Here is a 19,643-nt window from a genome sequence, read left to right on the forward strand (position 1 = left end):
ACTCCCTAGCATCCCCTCATTTTTTTTTTTTTGTTTACTAATGGAAACTCTGAGGCTGAGAACAGGGAAGCAAATTACCATTAAGAACAGAGCTAGGACTAGAACCCAAGTCTCCTGATTGCCATCTTGTTCCTTTACCTTTCAATTTGCTATCAAATAGAAATTTCTGATGTGTATGTGTGTGTGTGTGGCAGGGAATGAGCTCTGCCTAAGGGTCTTTAGTTAAATAGTACCTTTGACCATAGGTAAAATATTTCTTATAAAGTAGAGGTGCCCTCTAAATCGTGTCATTTAGAGACAATATGGTGTCTTTGCTGCTACTCAGAACTCGCTTCTAATTGTATCTCCAGTGAATGGCTTTGCTCTATAAAGATATCTGAAGCTCTACTTCATGAAGTGTTTGAGGCCTAGTGTTATATGTCTTCCTGGGGGAAAATGACTGTGTTTTTAATGGCTTAATTGATGTGATAATTAGAGTTATCAAGATAATGAGAACCATGTCAAGGCTGTCTGGGGTGAATGTTCAAAGTTGAGGGGACTAGAGCATGTGTGACTTAGCATTAACTTTGTCTTTAAAAAAGAAAAGCAACTCTGAGTACTTTTTGCACCAGACACTCTACTAAGCACTTCATATGGTTACCTCATTTGATCCTTCTACAGGTATATCACATTATCATCATCTCCATGTTATTGATGAACGAGTAAATGGAATTCAGGGAGATTAAGTAGCTTGCCTAAGGTTGCATACCTAGTGAGTGAGAGAACGAAGATTCGGCCTTGGATGATCAGAGGCCAGAGCTCATGACCTTAACCATTTTACTGTATGGCCTCTCTCTTTACCTAGAAGGAACCACTGACATTTTTGATGACATTGGAGGGTGAAGTTAGAAACCCAGGATGTCCTAATTACTGACCTAACATTTGAGGAGCTTAGCATAGGAATTAAGTTTATAGAAGAGAGGTAGAAAAGAAAAAGGGATTTACTCTGATGAAAGTAAAAGTAAAGCATATCCAGGATAGTAGAGGAGTTAATAAAGCATATAGACCTTTCTTGTATAGATGAGATCTAGAAAACATAGAATATATTACCTAGGAGATAGCTGACTTTGTTGATTGCATCTGTGGTGTCTTGCACTGCTAGCATCCAACAGTTGTCCTTTTGCATCCTAAATTATCTAGGGATTAAGCATTTACTAGGTGATCCTGGTGTTCATGGGTGAGCTGCAATCTTTCTTCTTTTAAAGGAAGCAGAAAAATTTTGCCAGCTATCACGGTACTAGTACCTTGTGGAAAATCATCCCAGTGGCAAAGCAGAATAGGATTTTTCTTGGCCTGCTTTGTGAAAGTTGTCTGACCTGCATGCACAGCTTCAGCCAACTCAGAAAACTCTCTGGGCCTTTATTGTTTTTCCCTTCCAGAGGGTTGTCACAGTGACTTCTACTGCTGGGGGCGCTTTTGCTAAGACATTGAGGGTTCCTTTTTCAGGAAAGGCAGGACATGGAGAAATCCACCTGGCCCTGGACTGCTTATTTTTCAGTTCTCTGATCTTAAATTGCAGTACTTTACCATCAAGGGAAGAACTGCATGCTATCTAACTTTAATTGCCTTTAAGTAGAACTGCTGTAAGCTTCAGTAATTATAGTTAACATTCTCTGCATTAACATTGCACTGTTCCCCTAGGGTTTTCAGAGCAATTCACAAATAAATGCATTCAACTTTAAATAGCTCATAAGGATTATAGAACCCAGAAGGTGAAGGATAGAGGATATTTCCTGCTCCCCAATTATCCAAAGCTTAACAAGTAGGAAGGCAGAGGCATCCATGGCCTACAGGTCTTGATTGCCTTAGTGCTATTACAAATAGCCATGTATCCCAAGAAAGAAGGGTTTAAGCTGATTGACAGAAAGAGAATGACAATTTTCCTTGTTTTATTTCCTAGGAAAAAGTAAAATGGATAAAAGCCTTGAGACTTATAACTCTCCTCAACTGCTTTATGAGGCTAGGTTGAACTAGGCCTTGGAATGAAAGGAAATATCAAAAAATATAGAACACATTTTTAAAGTTTTCCCAGTCACTTAGGCAAAGCATAATACAGATCTGGTGGGAAATTGTAAGCATTCCTCCACCTAGAGAACATTCAGCAATTCTAATTCGGGGAGAGTTACAAGACAAGGAGAATCTCCCCATCAGCACGTGCCATTGCAGTCTGACCGGATATTCTAGATGGCGGTGATTTGGACACATTACCATGAAGGAGTTGCCTGGTTTCTGCAATGAGGGAGTCAGGTTGGTCCTGCTGGCTTGGTCCCAGCTAAGTGGATATGGGCAAAGCTGGTAAGGTGGGTAACCTCTTATATTGTAACTGTCTACCTAGGTATCTCAAGGACTTGGGAATTTGTTGATAAGTTAGAGTTCTTGAATTTCCTTTTGACCACATTATCAATAATATCTTCATATTTAAATCTTAATAGTGAAGGTATCCCTAACCTCAGCTTCCATGAGAATGATAATGACAGATGTGACCAGCTTGGAAGAATTTCTGCTTTAGAAAGAGTCCATGGATTGATTTTATTAGCAAAAGAGTTACCCCATAAGTATTATGGGAAGCATCATCTGCTCATTTACTAACAAGTTGGAAAGGCTGCACCTTCCCCTATCTTCTTAAATGTTGAGGACAGTATGGATGCCTTCTTTAAAAAGCTCTGAAATCCTCCTTATTCCTTAATTCCAATGGAGTCAGGGATTTACCATCATGGATTTGCCTTGTAATTTACAAGAGTATAAACAACTCAGATTTTTAGTCCCAACCTGTTTCTACCTTTGCTTTTGGTTTTGGTTCATAGGTGGCAAAGAGGAAGAATCATATTTGACTCATTTCGTCTTAGTTTTGATTCATTAGTTTGCATCTTTAGATCTCTTTCAAGGTCCCAGAATGAAAGTTGAGAGATTACAGTCCAATGTTACCAACTCAGGCCCATGAGTGATACAGAAGTTACAAATAACCTGTGTTCCTTTAATAAAGAACTAGTGGGGCAGTGCTGATCAATGAAGTGACTAAAGACTTTTGAACCATTGCATGGCAGCTTCAATTTGTGGAACAGAAACATTCCAGCAGGGCAGTGATGATTACACTGAGTCATTACCAGGACCGCAGAGTTCAAAAAGACAATTTCGACCTCCTGTGCCTCCAGCAGTTGACCACCCTTTTTCTCTCACTTGGAGAGGAGACAGCTATATAAAGGGGGGTAGGCTTCCTTTCTATTCCAGATTAAACTCTTCTCCCTGGAGAGTCCACCCTTCTGTTTGTTAGCATTCTTCTACTATAATGACCAAAATAAAATATACCTTCCCCCAGAATATTCCAGTTTAGAGTGAAGAAGAACAGAGGTGAGGACATCCATAAATGGGAATCCTAAAGTTTGCCATCTAAGACAGAATCTATGATAGAAAAAGACTTGGGAGAACACAGAGCTGAGGAAGGAAGGAGAGATGAAAAAGGAGCTCCTAATTCCTATCCCTTGAGACATTCTCTTTATGGTAAATACAAGGCAGCTTCCTACTCATCATGAAGGAGCTTCTCGCCATTCATTCTCTTCTGGAGCTGGACAGGAAGAGATCTGGACACAAGGCTGGATTCGGGGGATGTAGAACTGACCCTGTTGTTCTCTTTCCTTCCGTCTCGCATCTCTCCCAACCTGGATTTTCAGCTGAAAAAGAAGCAAGTATACGTAGATAAGGTGGAAAAGATGCAGCAGGCTCTGGTACAGCTCCAGGCAGCATGTGAAAAACGTGAGCAGCTCGAGCACCGTCTCCGGACACGACTAGAGAGAGAACTGGAATCCCTCCGAATCCAGCAGGTACAGAGAATTTAAAGAAAGTGAGATTGCCCCCGACCCCCGCCCCCACCGCCAATTGCTTGTTTTTCAGATAGTGTCTGCCCTGAAGACCAGGCACACACTCTGGCTCATCTTTTGGTGTTTTGCCCCATCTGCCCTTACTCCAGAGGGCCTCCCAATTGTAAAGACGAAGTCTGCTTCCTTAGCTTCCTATCATAGCACAATCCTTAATGCCGATTATCTTGCACTTTTTATTTTCATATGAACCACAGAAACAGTAGGCACTCTAAGAAGTGAAGATGCTATACAGAGAGACTCCTGGACATTTTAGAATTGAAAATGGCCTTTAGAATCATTTGGCCATATGCTTCCTCACTTTTTGATGAGAGAAAATCAAGACCCAGGAAGTATTACATGACTCACTTAACATCACACAGCAAGTTTAGGGGCAAAGTAGAGGCCAAATCCTAGATTTTTAATTTCTGTTTTTATTGTGTACCATGCTGGCAGGTAGGAATAGTGCTTTTTAAACCATTGATCCACTTTCTGAGCAGCGTGACAATTTGCTGTGGCAAGGGGAGTCTCATACCCAGGCTCAAGATAGAAAGTCCTATGGCCTTAGGAGGAAATCTGAATTCCTCTTGCTTCTGAATCGGAATCCAAACAGAAGTGGCTTGGGCAGTAATCTTTTCCAAGAAAAAGGGGTCTTCAGATGGGACTTGGCTACTGTGGTTCTCTCACTAACCTGAGGGGTGTCGGCATCTCCCCCAACAGCGCCAGGGCAACTCTCAGCCCACCAACGTCTCAGAGTACAATGCTGCCGCACTGATGGAGCTCCTCCGTGAGAAGGAGGAGAGGATCCTGGCCCTGGAGGCTGATATGACTAAGTGGGAGCAGAAGTATTTGGAGGAGAATGTGATGAGACATTTTGCTCTGGATGCTGCGGCCACTGTAGCTGCTCAGAGGTATGTAGCTGGGAGAGTCACGGCCTGAAGGGCATGGATGGCAGGGGGAACAGAAAACTGACTGATTCAGAGTTTTTCCAGTGCTTTTCCCCATATATTCTGTTTCTTTTTTCTCAGTTTCTGCTTAAGTGTGTGTGTGTGTGTGTGTGTGTGTGTGTGTGTGTTTCATCTGGTTATACAGAGACTGAACGACTAAGAGGGCAGAGGGTCAGGGATTTGAAAATTAAAGTTACTAATGAACTTACTGGAATCCTAGCTCAGCTTTCCTTGGGAGCGAGAACAATTACAGAGAGATCAACCCAACATGTGCACACCTTCTTCACCAGGGCCACAGATTCTTTCAGGCATATACGTAGATTTCGTTGTTTAGGCCCAGCACTAGAGTGAAAGCTTCCCTCAGAAAAATGCCACTCAGAAACTAAATGTCACTCAGGAGTGGCTACTGCCATTTGATAGCTCTGGCTCAGCCAAGGTATGCCGAAGGCTGTACTGAACATGAATCTATCCCTGCCCTTTGAGAAGGTCTATATTTGAAGCCCACATTCTCTGTGTCCATGAATTCATCACATGTAAGCAGTCACATTCCATTTGGTAAGAGAGAGAAAGTGGCAGGAGGCTTTTTTATTTTTTTTGCCTTTTACATGTTCCCCTTTTCACGTTATAAACATTTATTATTGGTCTCTGGAGGACACAGTGCTCTTATCCAGTTTGTCTTCCTGCTGTTCATAATCAAAATTGGGAAAGAAAGAAAGAGCAAACACTAAATTCAAGTCAGGAGATGACGTGGATTGTTGGAGATACAGACAGCCATGGTCTGGAGTTAGGGAGCTAAGGCACACTACAGCATATTGCACCCAGACAGTTCTCTATTCAGAAAGTTTTTAAAAACCATCATGTTATTTGTTAACATTCTCCTAAATGCAGTGAGCCGGTCGAGTCTGGGAGCACTTGCCAAACTTTGGGCTGGGTATGAGTGTGAAGGAGGCGGTGGATACATTTATTTTTGAGTCCTTCTCATGCCAAATCAGAGGGAGATCAGTGCTTAAGGGCTGGACTGGTGGTTTGTAAACCTCCCAATTCTCCAGGAAGACCTCTTACATTTCTCCAACAGGCTCTGTCTGTCTCCAGATATCCCCTATAAACCTTAAACAGATTGAAAATGCCTGTGCTGTGATTTTGAGGTCCTCATGGGCTTAAGCTTCCTTGTCTTTGTTTTCTGAGAACAGTGTAGTAAGAGAGTACACAGAAACCCCAGCTGTGCTAGAAGATGGTCGAGAAGGCATCTTGTAGGCAGATTAGAAGCAGAATGAAGTATAATTTTAGCTGCTGGTTCCCAAGAAAACCTGTGCCCAGTGTTTGGTTAGCATTTATTCAGGAAACCCTAACACTGAAAGGGAGATACAGGGCAATTTTGTCATCTTTGGGCAGAAACTTAGAACGATCTTGCTCATGAAGGTGTGCGGTGTGAGAAAATATTGGAAAGCCAGGGTTCTTGGTGCTGAGAGGTTCGCTGCTGAAACTGACTTCAGAAGAGACTCCAGGTCAAAATGCAGGAAAACTAGGAGGTTGTCACTGGGGACCTTGTGGAAAGAAACTACCCCCTTTCTTCCTCCCTGGAAAGTTTTGAATGTTGGGAGAACTTCCTTTCAGATGGATTTCTTTCCAGAAGCTGTTGCCTCCCATAAAAAATTTTTAATTTAAATTGAATTCCTTCAAATCACCAGGTAGAAAGTTTCCATGGAATCACTGTTTTCAGTAACATGTGCATGCTTATCATTTAATAGATAAAATAGCAGCCAGTTCCCACCTAGTAGGAACACTTTGTAATAGTTCCCCAGACAAACATTCTGTATCTGGACTGTGTACCTTTTGCATGCCTATTAATACAACCCACAGGAGAGATGGAGAGATTGTATTCAAATTCCTGTAAAATGAGAGAATTGGACGAGGTGATTCCTCCAGACCCTTCTTTTTCTAAGCTTATGCTATTTTTCCAAAGATAGTGCCTCATATGTTCTGCCACAGAGATCAGTTTCCTTCCTCTTTCTTTCTTTCTTTCTTTCTTTCTTTCTTTCTTTCTTTCTTTCTTTCTTTCTTTCTTTCTTTCTTTCTTTCTTTCTTTCTTTCTTTCTTTCTTTCTTTCTTTCTTTCTTTCTTTCTTTCTTTCTTTCTTTCTTTCTTTCTTTCTTTCTTTCTTTTCTTTCTTTCTTTTCTTTCTTTCTTTTCTTTCTTTCTTTCTTTTTCTGAGATTTCAAATTTGGAAAGTAACATTCAGAAAACATCATTGCAGAACCTGTGGGTTCTTCTGCCTTCCCTTGCAACATCTCTTGCCGTTTCTTTTCTGTCCAATGGTTTCACTTTCCCGCCTCCCAACCCTAAATGTATTGACCAAGGTTCTGCTCTTTGCCTCTTTCTGTAGTAAAAGCTTTACATCTTATTTTCTTCCAAAGTAATTTTCAAGTGCCTAGAATATTGGCTACAGATGGAAAGTGCTCAACATGTTTGAGTAATGAAGGAAGGAAAGAAGGAAGAAAAAGGGAGGAAGGTGAAAGAAAAAAGTAAAAGAAGGAAGGAAATGATTTCTAACTCTGTAACTTGAATCTCTAAATCTAGTGCCATATTTTAATGTCCTGCTTGGTTTCTGTGTATTCTGCTGGTATCCCAAACTGAATATATTCCTATTGGAACAGCTCGTAGGTAAATAACAGGTTGTACAATTAGGAAATGTTGCTTGGGTGGTATCAATGGTAGCTATAGATTTTTTTCAATTGAAGTATTATTCACATATTAAAAAACCACCTATTTAATGGTTTGATGAATCTCGGTAACTGTATACAATAACATAGCCACCACCAGAATGAAGACAGAGGACGCATTCTACAGTGTCCTTATGCCCCTTTAACTCAAACCTTTCCTCCTATGTCTGACCAAGGCACTATCTGTTTTTTTGTCATTATAATTTGGTCTTTTCTGAAATGTTATATAAAAAGAGTCATATCTTATGTACTCTTTTTGTTTGATTTCTTTCACTTAGCATAGTTATTTTGAGCTTCCTCTAAGTTAATGTGTGCATCAATAGTTTACTCCTTTCTCTTGCTGAGTAGTGTTCCATAGCATGGATGTACCACAGTTTATCCATCCACTTGATGGATTTATGGATTTCCGGTGTTTGGCCATTATGAATAATAAAATACATATTTTAATATAAGAATAGGCAGCTGTCTTTCCCCAGGTGAGATGACATGTTAAGTTGTGTGTTTATACCCTTTCCAGAACTTTGATTCTACAAAGCAACTTTTTTCAAGGGGAAAGCTCTCGATGCAAGAAATCCCATGTAGTGTTTACTGTATAAAGTACTTTCCCGAGCACTTTACAATTATTGCTTATCTTCACAATAATTCTTTGAGATAAGTACACTAGTATCCATTCTACAGATGAGGAAACTGAGGCACAGACAGGTTAAGCAATTCCCCCAAGATCACACAGCTACTGAGAGGCAGAAGAACCAGGACTTAAATCTACACTTTTGACACCTTAACCACTGCACTCTGCTGCCTCCCAGAGAGGGTGATTTCAGAGATGGTGAAATAGGGATTATTACCTGTTTGAGAGTTACTATTTGAGACTTATTATTTAGTTGCTTAGAAATATTATAAATAATGACCATAACGTGGCCTGTATTATAGCTTCATATTATTGTGTTCCTAGAGATTCTTCTCTAGATGCTTAATATACATGAGGGGAATTACTACCAAGTGGGAGTTCATGTCAGAAAAACCGACTTGGCAATGCAGGGTTTTTGTTTCAGCTCACAAGTGGTGATTTATTTCTGAATAGCAGAGAAAAGATAAAAAAGTAACACATCTGATCAACCATGTAATGTATTCCTTTGCATTTACTGAATCAGGTTGTTACCTTTCTCCAGATGTGCAATGTTATGCTTTTACTTGGGGCAAACTAAATCTGGGAAAGAAGGAAGTAAGAGAAAGGGAGAGCAGAGGTAGCAGCTGGTCGCACACGTTACACGTCTACCTAGTCTTTCACTGTGGAGGCCTTTCTCGGGTTCCATTCTCAGTTTTCTTCTCATTGTACCTTCTGTCTTCATCATCTTGTCTTATACTAGAGCTTCAAATAGTAACTCTGCCATCGATGAGATTAAAGTTAGAATTTTCAACAACTTGTTGGATATTGTCATCTGGCAATTCATGAGACACTTTCACTTCACTTTAACTGAGATCAAAACCCTTTATACTGACTATACTTCAATAAAAATATATTTTTAAAAACCCACTATAGCATTTTTCAAAAAAAACAATCTCCTTGGTTTCCTATCACAGAAAACGAGCAGTATGCCATCTTTTCTGGTCATTTGAACTAGAAACGACAAAGTCCTCGCTCACTCTGCGCTCTCCCCAACACCCGCGTTTAAATAGTCTCCTTGCTCTAGCAGTTCTGCCTCCTGTAGCCTGTTCCCATTTCCCCTGTCACTTCACCAGGCCCTGTTTTCAATATCTCTCACTGGGATTATAACCTTTCTGACTGGTCCGCCCAATTCCAGGATATGGCTCCTCTAATCCCTCCATCACATTTCAGTAAGAGATAATGCTATCTTCTTAAAACACAGCTCAGATCGCTTAATTCCCCTTGAAAAGCTCTAATAATCTTCAGTGCCTATGGGAATAAAGTCCAAACTCATATCTGTCATAGTTAATTATTTACTTTTTGCTTTCTCCCCTTGCAAGTTCCCTGCAGTCGGGGACTAGTCTTATCCATGTCCGTCCACCCTCCAGCCTCCCAGGAATTTCAAACACAGTGTTCCACTCATGGTCAGGTTCACATATTAAATAAACAAACGGGTGCCACTCTCAGGAAAAGATGGTCTTGAAGTTGAAAAGGCCACTCGATGTTTTAATTAGGAGCTCGTGAGTGACATTCTAGAAAGTGATGTAAATAATGTGACAGGGCTGGCTTCGGCAGACAGACGAAGGAGAGGGATGGCTGGAGGGCCAGTTGTCAGAAACCATTTACTTAAGAATTTGGGATGTGGGATATGAAATTCAGGGATATACAGTTTGGGGTGTGTAGGTCATAATTGCAAGCCCAGCATCTCATTACTGATGTGCTTAAGGATGGCCTCAGAGTATTGGAAGTTAGCGGGTCGAGTTGCTCCTTCAAACGCTGTGCCTGCTTGCTTCTGCCTAAGCCATTGGCTTAGTAGCACCAGCCTTCTAGAAGGAAGACGAATGTTGAAGGCTGCCCGGGCAGTTCAGTAGGAATTCACTAAGTGCCCCACACTTTCAGGCTCCATTCCTGAGGAGTTCACAGTGTCCATATCAATTAGCTGGCAGGGCTCTGTGTCCCCAAAATGGTCTTTTATGCAATGAAAGTGGCAGTAAGCCAGCACTGACTCCCCCAGTGACAAACCGAACGCTCCAGTCCCCGGTGTCCATAGACACCATGCACTTTATAAAGAGGCCTGGCTCTGAAGCGTCCGCCATCACACTGGAACTCTGCACTGCAGGAACTGCCTCCAGGATCACACCAAGAGCTGGAATCCAGTCAACTCATACTCTCTTATATGTTATTCTCCTTCTACTTACACTTTTCTGTCTTAATAATAGATGACTTTGTTGAATTTCTTTTTTTGCTGTGCCTGGCACTGTATGTTTTACTTGCACACATTTATTTTATCCCCCTCCCCAAATCCCATGAGATCTAGGTATAATTATTATCTTAATTTTGCAAATGAGGAGATTGAGGCTTAGAGCAGTTAATCAACTTCCTGAGCTCATAGGGTTTGTTCGTGGCAGAGTACTTGGGAAAGTGGAACTTGACCCTGGTATGATCTATCAGCAGGGCCTGTGCTCTCAACACTACCCAGTGCTGCCTTCTCTTGGGTACTTTGGGACACAGGGGCCATTCCAAGTAAGAGAACTGCACTAGACCAAGTGTAGAATTCCGAGATGGTAAAATATTTTGAATCCAGCAAATGATGAAAGCCACTGTGGTCCTTTCCTATCTTGTTCTCCAATGATTTCATCATTCAGATAAATTGTTTCCTCCTTGCATATAAGGTGCAAGTATTTGGGGGAACAGTAGCTTTGCAGAAGCTCACCAAATCTCCCCAACTTTAATGCCAACTTTCTGCCTCTTCATTCCCCTGCCCCTTCACTGCCATATGCACTGGTCACAATCTCTAAGCTAACAGAATTTAGCCAGCTGCCAGCAGAAAAGATGCCTGGAGTTCTCCTGCAGATCTTCGTTCTCATAGGAAGTAGAATGCAGCAGTGCCAGTTCATTGTTTTATCAGCCTATGAGAAACCTATGTCTGGTCTTCTTTAAGACCAATATAATTACATCAATATTCTTCCTAATCCCTTTTTCTGTCCCTCATGTTACTCAAATAAGATCCAGTTTTCTTCATTCCCTTCTCTCCTTTCTCTAACCCTAAATGGACTAAAGAAAGAGGTATGACCTCACTTATCAGGAGGATATAGGGTTCCCATATGTCTTTGACTTGTGCTATTTAAACATTAGCCTTACCCATGGGCTAGACCCTCCCCCCTCCTCCCCTAACTTCTCTTCTCTCATTCTCTCTCTCAACACACACACACACACACACAAACACACACACACACACACACAGAGTTCTTATTAATTACTCTTTGAGTCAATGGCCTGAAACACTTTCAGATGGAACATGATGGTCCTTCATGCACTTGGGATTCTGGCAAGAGAGAACAGTCACATAGTTGGGGGACACTCACTGATTTGGCACTAGAATGTTTCAGATGTAGCTGAGATAGGAATCAAATGGCACTTACTCAAAGGCTCTGCTTCTCACTCAGCTTACATGCCCTACCTGGTCTTTGCAGTGGGCATGTCTATAGTTTGTTTCTAGCACTCAGGTGGACTTTACTGCTATTGACTCCAGCAATAGCTACTTAGTACATTCTCTGACGTCCTTCAAAGTCTAGCCTTTTTCCCCTTCATGACTGTCATGAAAATAAAGTGGGGATATATAATATCTTATATATAATATAAATAGTAATATAAAGTAGAAATATAAATATCTTCCTATTGCCTGGCCATGATTTAAAAACTTGAGGGGACTCTTTGCTGAAAAGTTTTGGGAGGGTATCTGTCTAGTTCTGAAGGCAAGCCTCTGTACCTCTCATAGAATCTATCACTGACTTTTGCAGTTATGTCCATGTCAGTAACCTCGTCTAGCTCTGAAAGCTGTACCTGCCCATTCTTGGAGATTCTTATCAGTAAGTCACTCAGAAACCAATCATTCCTTATAAGTTTGATATCAGGGTATGGCTTTCCAGCAATACCTTTGACTTAGGAGGGAGGCAGGATTCATTGATTATGTTGCCCTCCCATCATCATCACTGCCACTTTCCTTCCCAGGGACACAACAGTCATCAGCCACTCTCCTAACACCAGCTATGACACAGCTCTAGAAGCTCGCATCCAGAAGGAGGAAGAAGAAATCTTGATGGCCAACAAGCGTTGCCTTGACATGGAGGGCAGGTAAAAATGTCAGTCTGACTCTGGTGGATCTGAGAAGTTGGTATGGAGACTAGATAGGTCAGTATGGAAGGGGAAGCGTCTTCATTCACAACATGGAAACCTGATAATGCAGCTTCCCCCTCACCTCCCTGCCAGCCTGATTTGAGATGCAATGACCTTTACCTTGATCATTCCCACTAACTGGAATTCCAAGTAATACTGCTTTCCCCATTGGCCTTATAATTGCTTTCCATTTGCCCTCTGCCAGAACTGAATTATTGATATTTACATTCTGGGGTATTCTTTCTAGCATTGCACCTCAACTCTGTGGTCCAACAGTGTGCTCTGTAGAATATCCACTCAAACTGAGAGATGGGGCATCTGATGTCTCTTATAAAGTCATGATCATTTAGTTATCAGCCAAAGTTGTGGCCCATTCTTAGAAGTTCTCGTCTTCTCACTCAATACATCATTTTCATTGACTCAGATTCTTCACTATATCAGCTTTCTCTCTCATATACAGCCTTTCTTTTCACCCGTACTTTTCTTTGGGTTTCTAAGATTTAAGCAACAACTCTAGGATGTTCTGCTGTGCCCATTTGGGTGCTCAGAAAGGCATTCAAAGTTGTTGCACGCTATCTTTTGTCTTACAACTCAGAAATAATTAGATCACCCTTTAGTCGAAAAGATAATGGAAGCAAAAGTCCATTTAGGTAGTGAGACCAGAACCTGGAGGTGGCAACAATGTTTTATACATTCTTTGTATGTTCTTTGTCTTTGGCTCCTAGGATTAAGACCCTCCATGCACAGATTATTGAGAAGGACGCCATGATCAAAGTACTCCAGCAGCGTTCCCGGAAGGAGCCAAGTAAGACAGAGCAGCTGTCATCCATGCGGCCAGCAAAGTCTCTGATGTCCATTTCCAATGCTGGATCAGGCTTGCTCTCCCACTCTTCCACCCTGACTGGCACCCCGATTATGGAAGAGAAGCGGGATGACAAGAGCTGGAAGGGGAGCCTAGGTAAGGACAGTAAATAAGGAAGGTTAAAGAGACACATTTTAAAGAGAGCCCTGATTAAGATATATGCTCACGTGGCAGTGAAAAGGAGTGATGGTCCCAATTCTAGAGAAGACGATATAGCAGGTCAGCTTTTTGCGCCCCTGAGAGGCTAGCTGCATATTTAGGAGCGCCTTCCACCCTCTGAAGTCTCACTGAGAGAACACCGGTTGAAGCCAAGGCCTTAGATGATAAGAATCCTGAGTTCTATTTGGGTGGGAAGGAAAATAACTTCAATTTCCTCTTAAAAATTCTCAGCTTTGGCCTTTGCCGTGCAGGACCTTTTGTCTTTGTCCAAAGCCCATGTGGCCTTTGTGTCATTCAAAATTGTAGACTTCCAGCCTTTTCTGTGTTCTTTCCCCCCATATAATAGGAATACACAGAGTTCTAGTTAAGCTAAATGGAGCTGGGTGGCAGGTTTTCATTACCAGGATGATCTGAGATGAGAACAGAATGTACTTTTTCATTCCATTCCTCTCCATTCCTTCCCCTCTAATCAAAGCCCCAGAAGTATTGTGGATACCACGAGGAACATTTTTAGAGCCTGAGGAAACAAGCTATATATATTTTTATTTTAGCTCTTTTAGTTGCTTCTAATACCTTTCTTGGCCGTCTGACACTTGCAGTGTCCTTTGGTTAGGGTAGGTATTTGGAGGACCATGGTCGTGATTAGAACCTTAGATTACACAGTTACTCTCATCCTCATCTGTGACCACAGACTTCTTTCCCTGATCCTTTCCAGCTGTCTGGTAATGAATGGCGTTGGTTATATGTGGAACTGAGTAGAAGCATTCTAACAGCTCAGTGGAAATCAATCACCATTGGAGAAATAAATCAAAACAGAGAGTCAGGACACTTAAAGGTTTAGTACATCGTGCTGGGGGGTGGAGAATGAGAACCAGAAGGGATCTGGCAAGTGTGAAAGCAACTTAACCATAGTGGGAAGGGCCTGACAAACTGATACCTGGGTTCACTGGAGGCAAAAGTAAAGAATGTGGAACCACTCATATTTCTCCCGAACCTCCCACAAGGGAGAAGACGCAGTCGGGTGTCTGTATGTGACTTCCATATAGTTTTCTAACCTCTTTCCCTCTTTGCTTTGCAGGTCTCCTCCTGGGTGGAGACTACCGCGCCGAGTCTGTCCCTTCCACGCCGTCGCCTGTGCCGCCCTCAACTCCCCTGCTCTCGGGTCACTCCAAGACCGGCAGCCGAGACTGCAGCACCCAAACGGAAAGGGGAACGGAACCGAACAAAACCGCAGCTGTCGCTCCAATCTCTGTTCCTGCTCCAGTTGCTGCTGCCGCCACTGCTGCCGCCATCACTGCCAACGCTGCCACCAACACTGCCACCGCTGCCACCAACACCACCACCATGGTAGCTGCTGCTCCAGTGGCTGTGGCTGCTGCTGCTCCCACCGCTGCCGCCGCCGCTGCCGCCCCGTCTCCGGCCACTACTGCTGCTGCTGCTGCGCTCGCTGCTGCTGTTTCTCCAGCTGCTGCTGCTCCGACTCCAGCTGCTGCCGCCTCTGCTGCTGCTGCTGCTGCTGCTGCTGCTGCTGCTGTTGCTCCTGCTGCCGCCGCTGCTGCTGTTCAGGTTGCTCCAGCTGCTCCGGCTCCGGTTCCAGCTCCGGCTCCGGCTCCGGCTCCAGCAGCGGCTCAGGCTTCTGCTCCGGCTCAGACTCAGGCATCAACTCCAGCTCCGGCTGCTCCTCCAGCTCCAGCTTCAACTCCAGCTTTGGCTCAGGCTGAGGCTCCTGCAAGTCCAGCTGCTGGTTCGGGACCCCGTCGTTTGTCTATACCAAGTCTGAGCTGCAATCCAGATAAGACAGGTAATAATTCTCTGGGTTCTGCCCGGAATCACAGATTTGGTTGCCAGCACCTGCTGCGTAGGCACAGTTGATCACTTGGACAGAGTTCTAAAGCAGATTAATCAGAAGAGATAAGGGCAGAGAGTCTGTGACTTCTCCAGGATAGGAACAGGGATGAGTCAAGGCCATTCTCCCAGTAGAAGTAAATGCTCAGTTGAACAAGAAGGGGAAGGGAGCGAGCAAATCTCACTTTGCCATTGGCTTGATGGGGGCTCTAAAGCTATTTCTAAAATGTAACTTTTTACCTTGTCCCTAAGTGTTTTCTCACCCCTTATTTCCACGTAGATGGCCCTGTTTTCCACTCCAATACTCTGGAAAGAAAAGCTCCCATTCAGATCCTGGGACAAGAGCCTGACGCAGAGATGGTGGAATATCTCATCTAAATGGCCTAATCCGGAGCTGCAGTTTATCAGCAAGAATGCTTTTTATCATTTTTCCCTTTTGTTTGTTCTTATTTTGAGGGTGAGGACAAGGGTTGGGGTGGGATGTTTTTTAAAGGGACTTTTTATTGAAACAACATAGTACTTAGGTGACACCATTTGAACTCCAGTCTATTCTGGTACACTTTAGAGAGTACTCTAAAGCCAGATCAATCAGAATGTGCTCTGAAGTTTATTGTTTGGATTTATACAAATACTGGGACTGTTGATAGCTAGATATACATCAATGTTTTCAATGCTAAAATTTGTTTAGCATTTCCATATTCCAGATCATTCTTTTATTGAAGAGCACAGTATGTTTGGAAGACAGTGTGTAACATGTAGTTCAGAAGTGGGAAGCCGGAGAGAATTTGCGTGTGTGCTGTTTTGTATAGTTACCATCTAGGCAGCATCCAGAGAGAGCTCTCATCTTGGGCTCACGAAAGGGAATAGTTTTAGGAGCCACGTAAACTGGAGAAAAGGTAGGGAGTATTGGGGTGTGGAAGGGTGCTGGAGCTAATTTTCCCTCCCAATTTCCCAGCTACCCTGGGCCAGGAGATTGTGTTTATCTTTATTTCAGTGGTGCTTTGGAAGTGGATTCTTTTGGTTCCCTCGTGGAGGTTCATACATTCATATATATACTCTGGAGTAATTTATGCATTTGGAGAATTAATATATTGCTTTCAGATGCTAGGAGAGTCAATTAGCTGAGTGATGTACAACTTCCTCTCTCTTAGGGAGTTAGACCATCAGAGGCCTTGATGGAGAGTTGCATGAGGTGCTGTATGCAGACTTACGTGGTCTGTGTGTAGCCAGGAACACAGCTCGCTTGCCTTTCCGGAGACCATTCTGCCTAGTGTTTATTTCTTCTCCAGCACAAATTCACTGGCTGTGTCCCTAGTCTCAAATTGCCAATTTGCAAAATGAGGAAGCAGTTTTGTTGACGGGTTAAATGCTTTGAATTTCTGATGACTACTTTGAAATAACTCATGTGGTTTTCCCAAATTCTTAGCATACATCTTAAACGGTATCTTTGCGTATCACCTCCAAGGGAAATGCATCAGAAGCCCAAAGTGCTATGCTGCAGTCGGGTGGGGGGGGGGCTGTGGCAGCTACCTCTTCTCACTGCCAGTGACTCCATCTTGGAATGCCTTGGGAGAACAGCAGGAACTGCGCACATGGGCAGGGACCAAGGAGGCCATGGCTCCAAGCTCTGCCTTAGGGCTGCCTCCAGGGACATGGAAGGGCTGCCTGTTGCCACAGGTCTCTGCTCTGTGTCACCTCTCTGCCCTTCATTAAGGTGACAAATCCACAATGTCATTAAGATCAGTTTTCAGGGGTATGGGGAGGTGAGGGGAGTGGGGGTTGTTAGGTAAGGGTTGGGGGTAGAGGTTTGGGGATATGTTAGTTAGAAACAAAATTAATAGAAGAGTAGGCCTGATATATTACGTTGTGAGGCATAGTGGCTGCAAGGAACTTTAGCAGTATAGCCCTACCCCCTCATTTTAGTAATGAGGAATCTGAGACCTGGAGAGGTTAAGTAACTGTTTCTAGATCACACAACACACCTTTCCACTCTGCCAATTACCATGCTTATTTGGGGAACTCCTTATGTACAAAAAGCCCCATTTTAAGAAAAGACATTGACACGGTCCAGGGCATATGCATTTTGGAAAATGTCCCTGGCTTGAGTATTTAGTCCAGGGTTCTAAATTCCGATCTTGCCTCTCCTGCAGTGCCTTTTGCAAGGTTTTCCCTTTCCTGATCCTTATTTCAACACTGAGTCACATGAAACATCCCCCCTAAGAAATCAATCAAGTTCACTACTTCTCTTGCTATGGGATTGGCTGTCTGGGATCATCTTACAGGCTTCCTCTGTGAGAACAGACATGGTGTATTTAGCAGTATTCTTGTGTCGTTCCTAAAAGGAATGATTTTGTATGTGGTGGGAGAGAGATAGGAGGGAAGGTGATGTGATTTGCAGCCAGTCTTGACATTTCCAATAATGAACTAATCATCCTACATATCAATCCTCAGTCATCAAGTGAATCCCAAATAGAAATTAAAAGGGCAGTTGTGTTAATACTCACTCATACTACCCTGTAGTCTATAAGGAAAAAAAACCTCTCAAATAATAAAAGCAGAAAGTGGCAAACTTCAGGACTACTACTTTCTAGCCAAATAAATTTTTAAAAAAGAAAAAGAAACCTTTCATCTACTCCTTTTGCAGTTACAACACATTGCCAGAATTTTTGCTAGCTCTGGGAGCCATCATTTTCATCACATTCTGTAAGGTGACAAATGTCATACATTCCACACTGTGTGGCAGCCATCTCTTTAGACTCATATACTTGGGAGAAAACAGGAAGTTCTTGGCCAAGTCCTATTTGGAACTTTCCACTTCTCTGCCCCTCACACCAGAGGCAGTCCCTCTTGGCTCAGTTTTTAATCCCAGGTAATTTGCTAAAATAATATGGTACATCTAAGAGATGGAAGAAGCCCATGTCAGTGTATTATGTTTACGAGGATGAGATTCAGCCTTTTCAGAAAATCTCTATTAGGTGTCATTTTAAACTTTCAGGTTTATGGGAGAAATCTCAAGTTAGCCGCCCTTTCACGATTGTGTGGATGTAACATTTGGGGGATCTTTCTGGACTCCCATCTATCTATGCATTTTACTGGCACCTCAGGACAGGAGGGTGACCTTGTTGTCTTAATTTGTACTGCCTGGTGGTCTCTGGGGACCTTCTAAGTCAATTGTACACCAGTGTCCCATGTACAGAAAAACTTCATTAGAACAAACTTTACTTGATATAAAATTCCTAGTAACAATTTTTTTATTAAATAAGACTAGCTTGAGCTTTCTTTTAAGATCGTGTATCTCGATTGTTGTTTTAATGAAGGATTTATTTTCAGTGCTGCTTTTGAGCTTCAGGATAACAGGATAGCAAGATCCTGAAATACCTGCCATCATCTGCCATAGGAAACACACCAAGGGACCCATCGTGCTCTTTTTCTTGTTACGCAGTTGGGTGGGGACAATTGGAAAAGGAACAAACTGATTGTGCAAACTACTTTTTACGAAGAGCCTAAACTCTCATGTTGCGGCAGCTTCAAGTGTATACATATACACTAACTTTTATAAATTCTATTCTCGTATCTGTTAGCCATACAATCTCCTAGTATCGCAATCGCTCATTCACATATGGAATGTGTTGCTTAAAATGTGTGCATTCTTACTGAACATGTTTTCAAAGGAAGGCATCAGCTATGGGCTAATTGCCACCAATTTCAGCCCGCCATGATCTTGGAAATAGACCTTCCAAGTACCATCCATCATCAGTTGGATAAGTGTTGGGAGTTTGTTTATTTTTTTCCGGTAGCAACGATGGGTTCCATGGAGCCATCAAACCTCCTTCTGGCCTCCCTTGTGATTGATGGCTTGTGTTTGTAAAATGGATAGCTGGGGTTGGCGGATGGCTAGACAGGAATCACCTTTGGTTTAAAAATGTATGTGGCCCCAGAATGATTGAGACCCCATTCTGTAATCAACTGAGTTAGTTCCAATAAAGTTAAGCAGGTTTGAATCCACTTTGTGCCTATCTTTTCACTGACAATAAAGTTAGCTATTTTAAAGTGCAATGCTGTGTGGAAAATGCTTTGGTGTTTACCCAACAGAGGCTTTATTTGTGCTGTACCATGATTACTTTCAAGTCAGTATGCAGTGAAATTGCCTTTCAAGGGCAGCATGTGGCAGAATTTGCATTTGCTTAAAGTATGGAATGTGATTATAAAGTCTTAAGACACCACCACCACGGGCCACATGGTCTAATCGGTTCCTTTATATATTTCGGCTGCATATATCAAAAGCTTTGCATCTTTTTATCTCTTGCTTCCAAGGGATAAAATGATGACCACCCAAAGGAGAAAATTCATCCTTTGGTTAGTATTTTGGAAGGCCCCTTGATGTTCCTTTTGTACCCT

At 42.6% G+C, this 19,643-nt stretch overlaps 1 protein-coding gene across 5 annotated transcripts in view; it reads left to right on the plus strand.

Moving 5' to 3' along the window:
* Positions 1-19,301, plus strand: part of AMOT (angiomotin) — a 61,346-nt gene extending 42,045 nt beyond the window's left edge. For all 5 annotated transcript variants that reach the window (XM_031445582.2, XM_064482825.1, XM_031445584.2 and 2 more), the window contains 6 exons: positions 3,708-3,857; positions 4,611-4,801; positions 12,215-12,337; positions 13,105-13,337; positions 14,479-15,201; positions 15,526-19,301. In XM_031445582.2, coding sequence (XP_031301442.2) covers positions 3,708-3,857; positions 4,611-4,801; positions 12,215-12,337; positions 13,105-13,337; positions 14,479-15,201; positions 15,526-15,623 — 1,518 coding nt within the window. In that variant the 3' untranslated portion in view covers positions 15,624-19,301. The remainder of the gene's footprint in view (positions 1-3,707; positions 3,858-4,610; positions 4,802-12,214; positions 12,338-13,104; positions 13,338-14,478; positions 15,202-15,525) is intronic.
* Positions 19,302-19,643: the final 342 nt, after the last annotated feature.

Source organism: Camelus dromedarius, chromosome X (assembly GCF_036321535.1).
Source record: "Camelus dromedarius isolate mCamDro1 chromosome X, mCamDro1.pat, whole genome shotgun sequence".
Lineage (NCBI taxonomy): Eukaryota > Metazoa > Chordata > Mammalia > Artiodactyla > Camelidae > Camelus > Camelus dromedarius.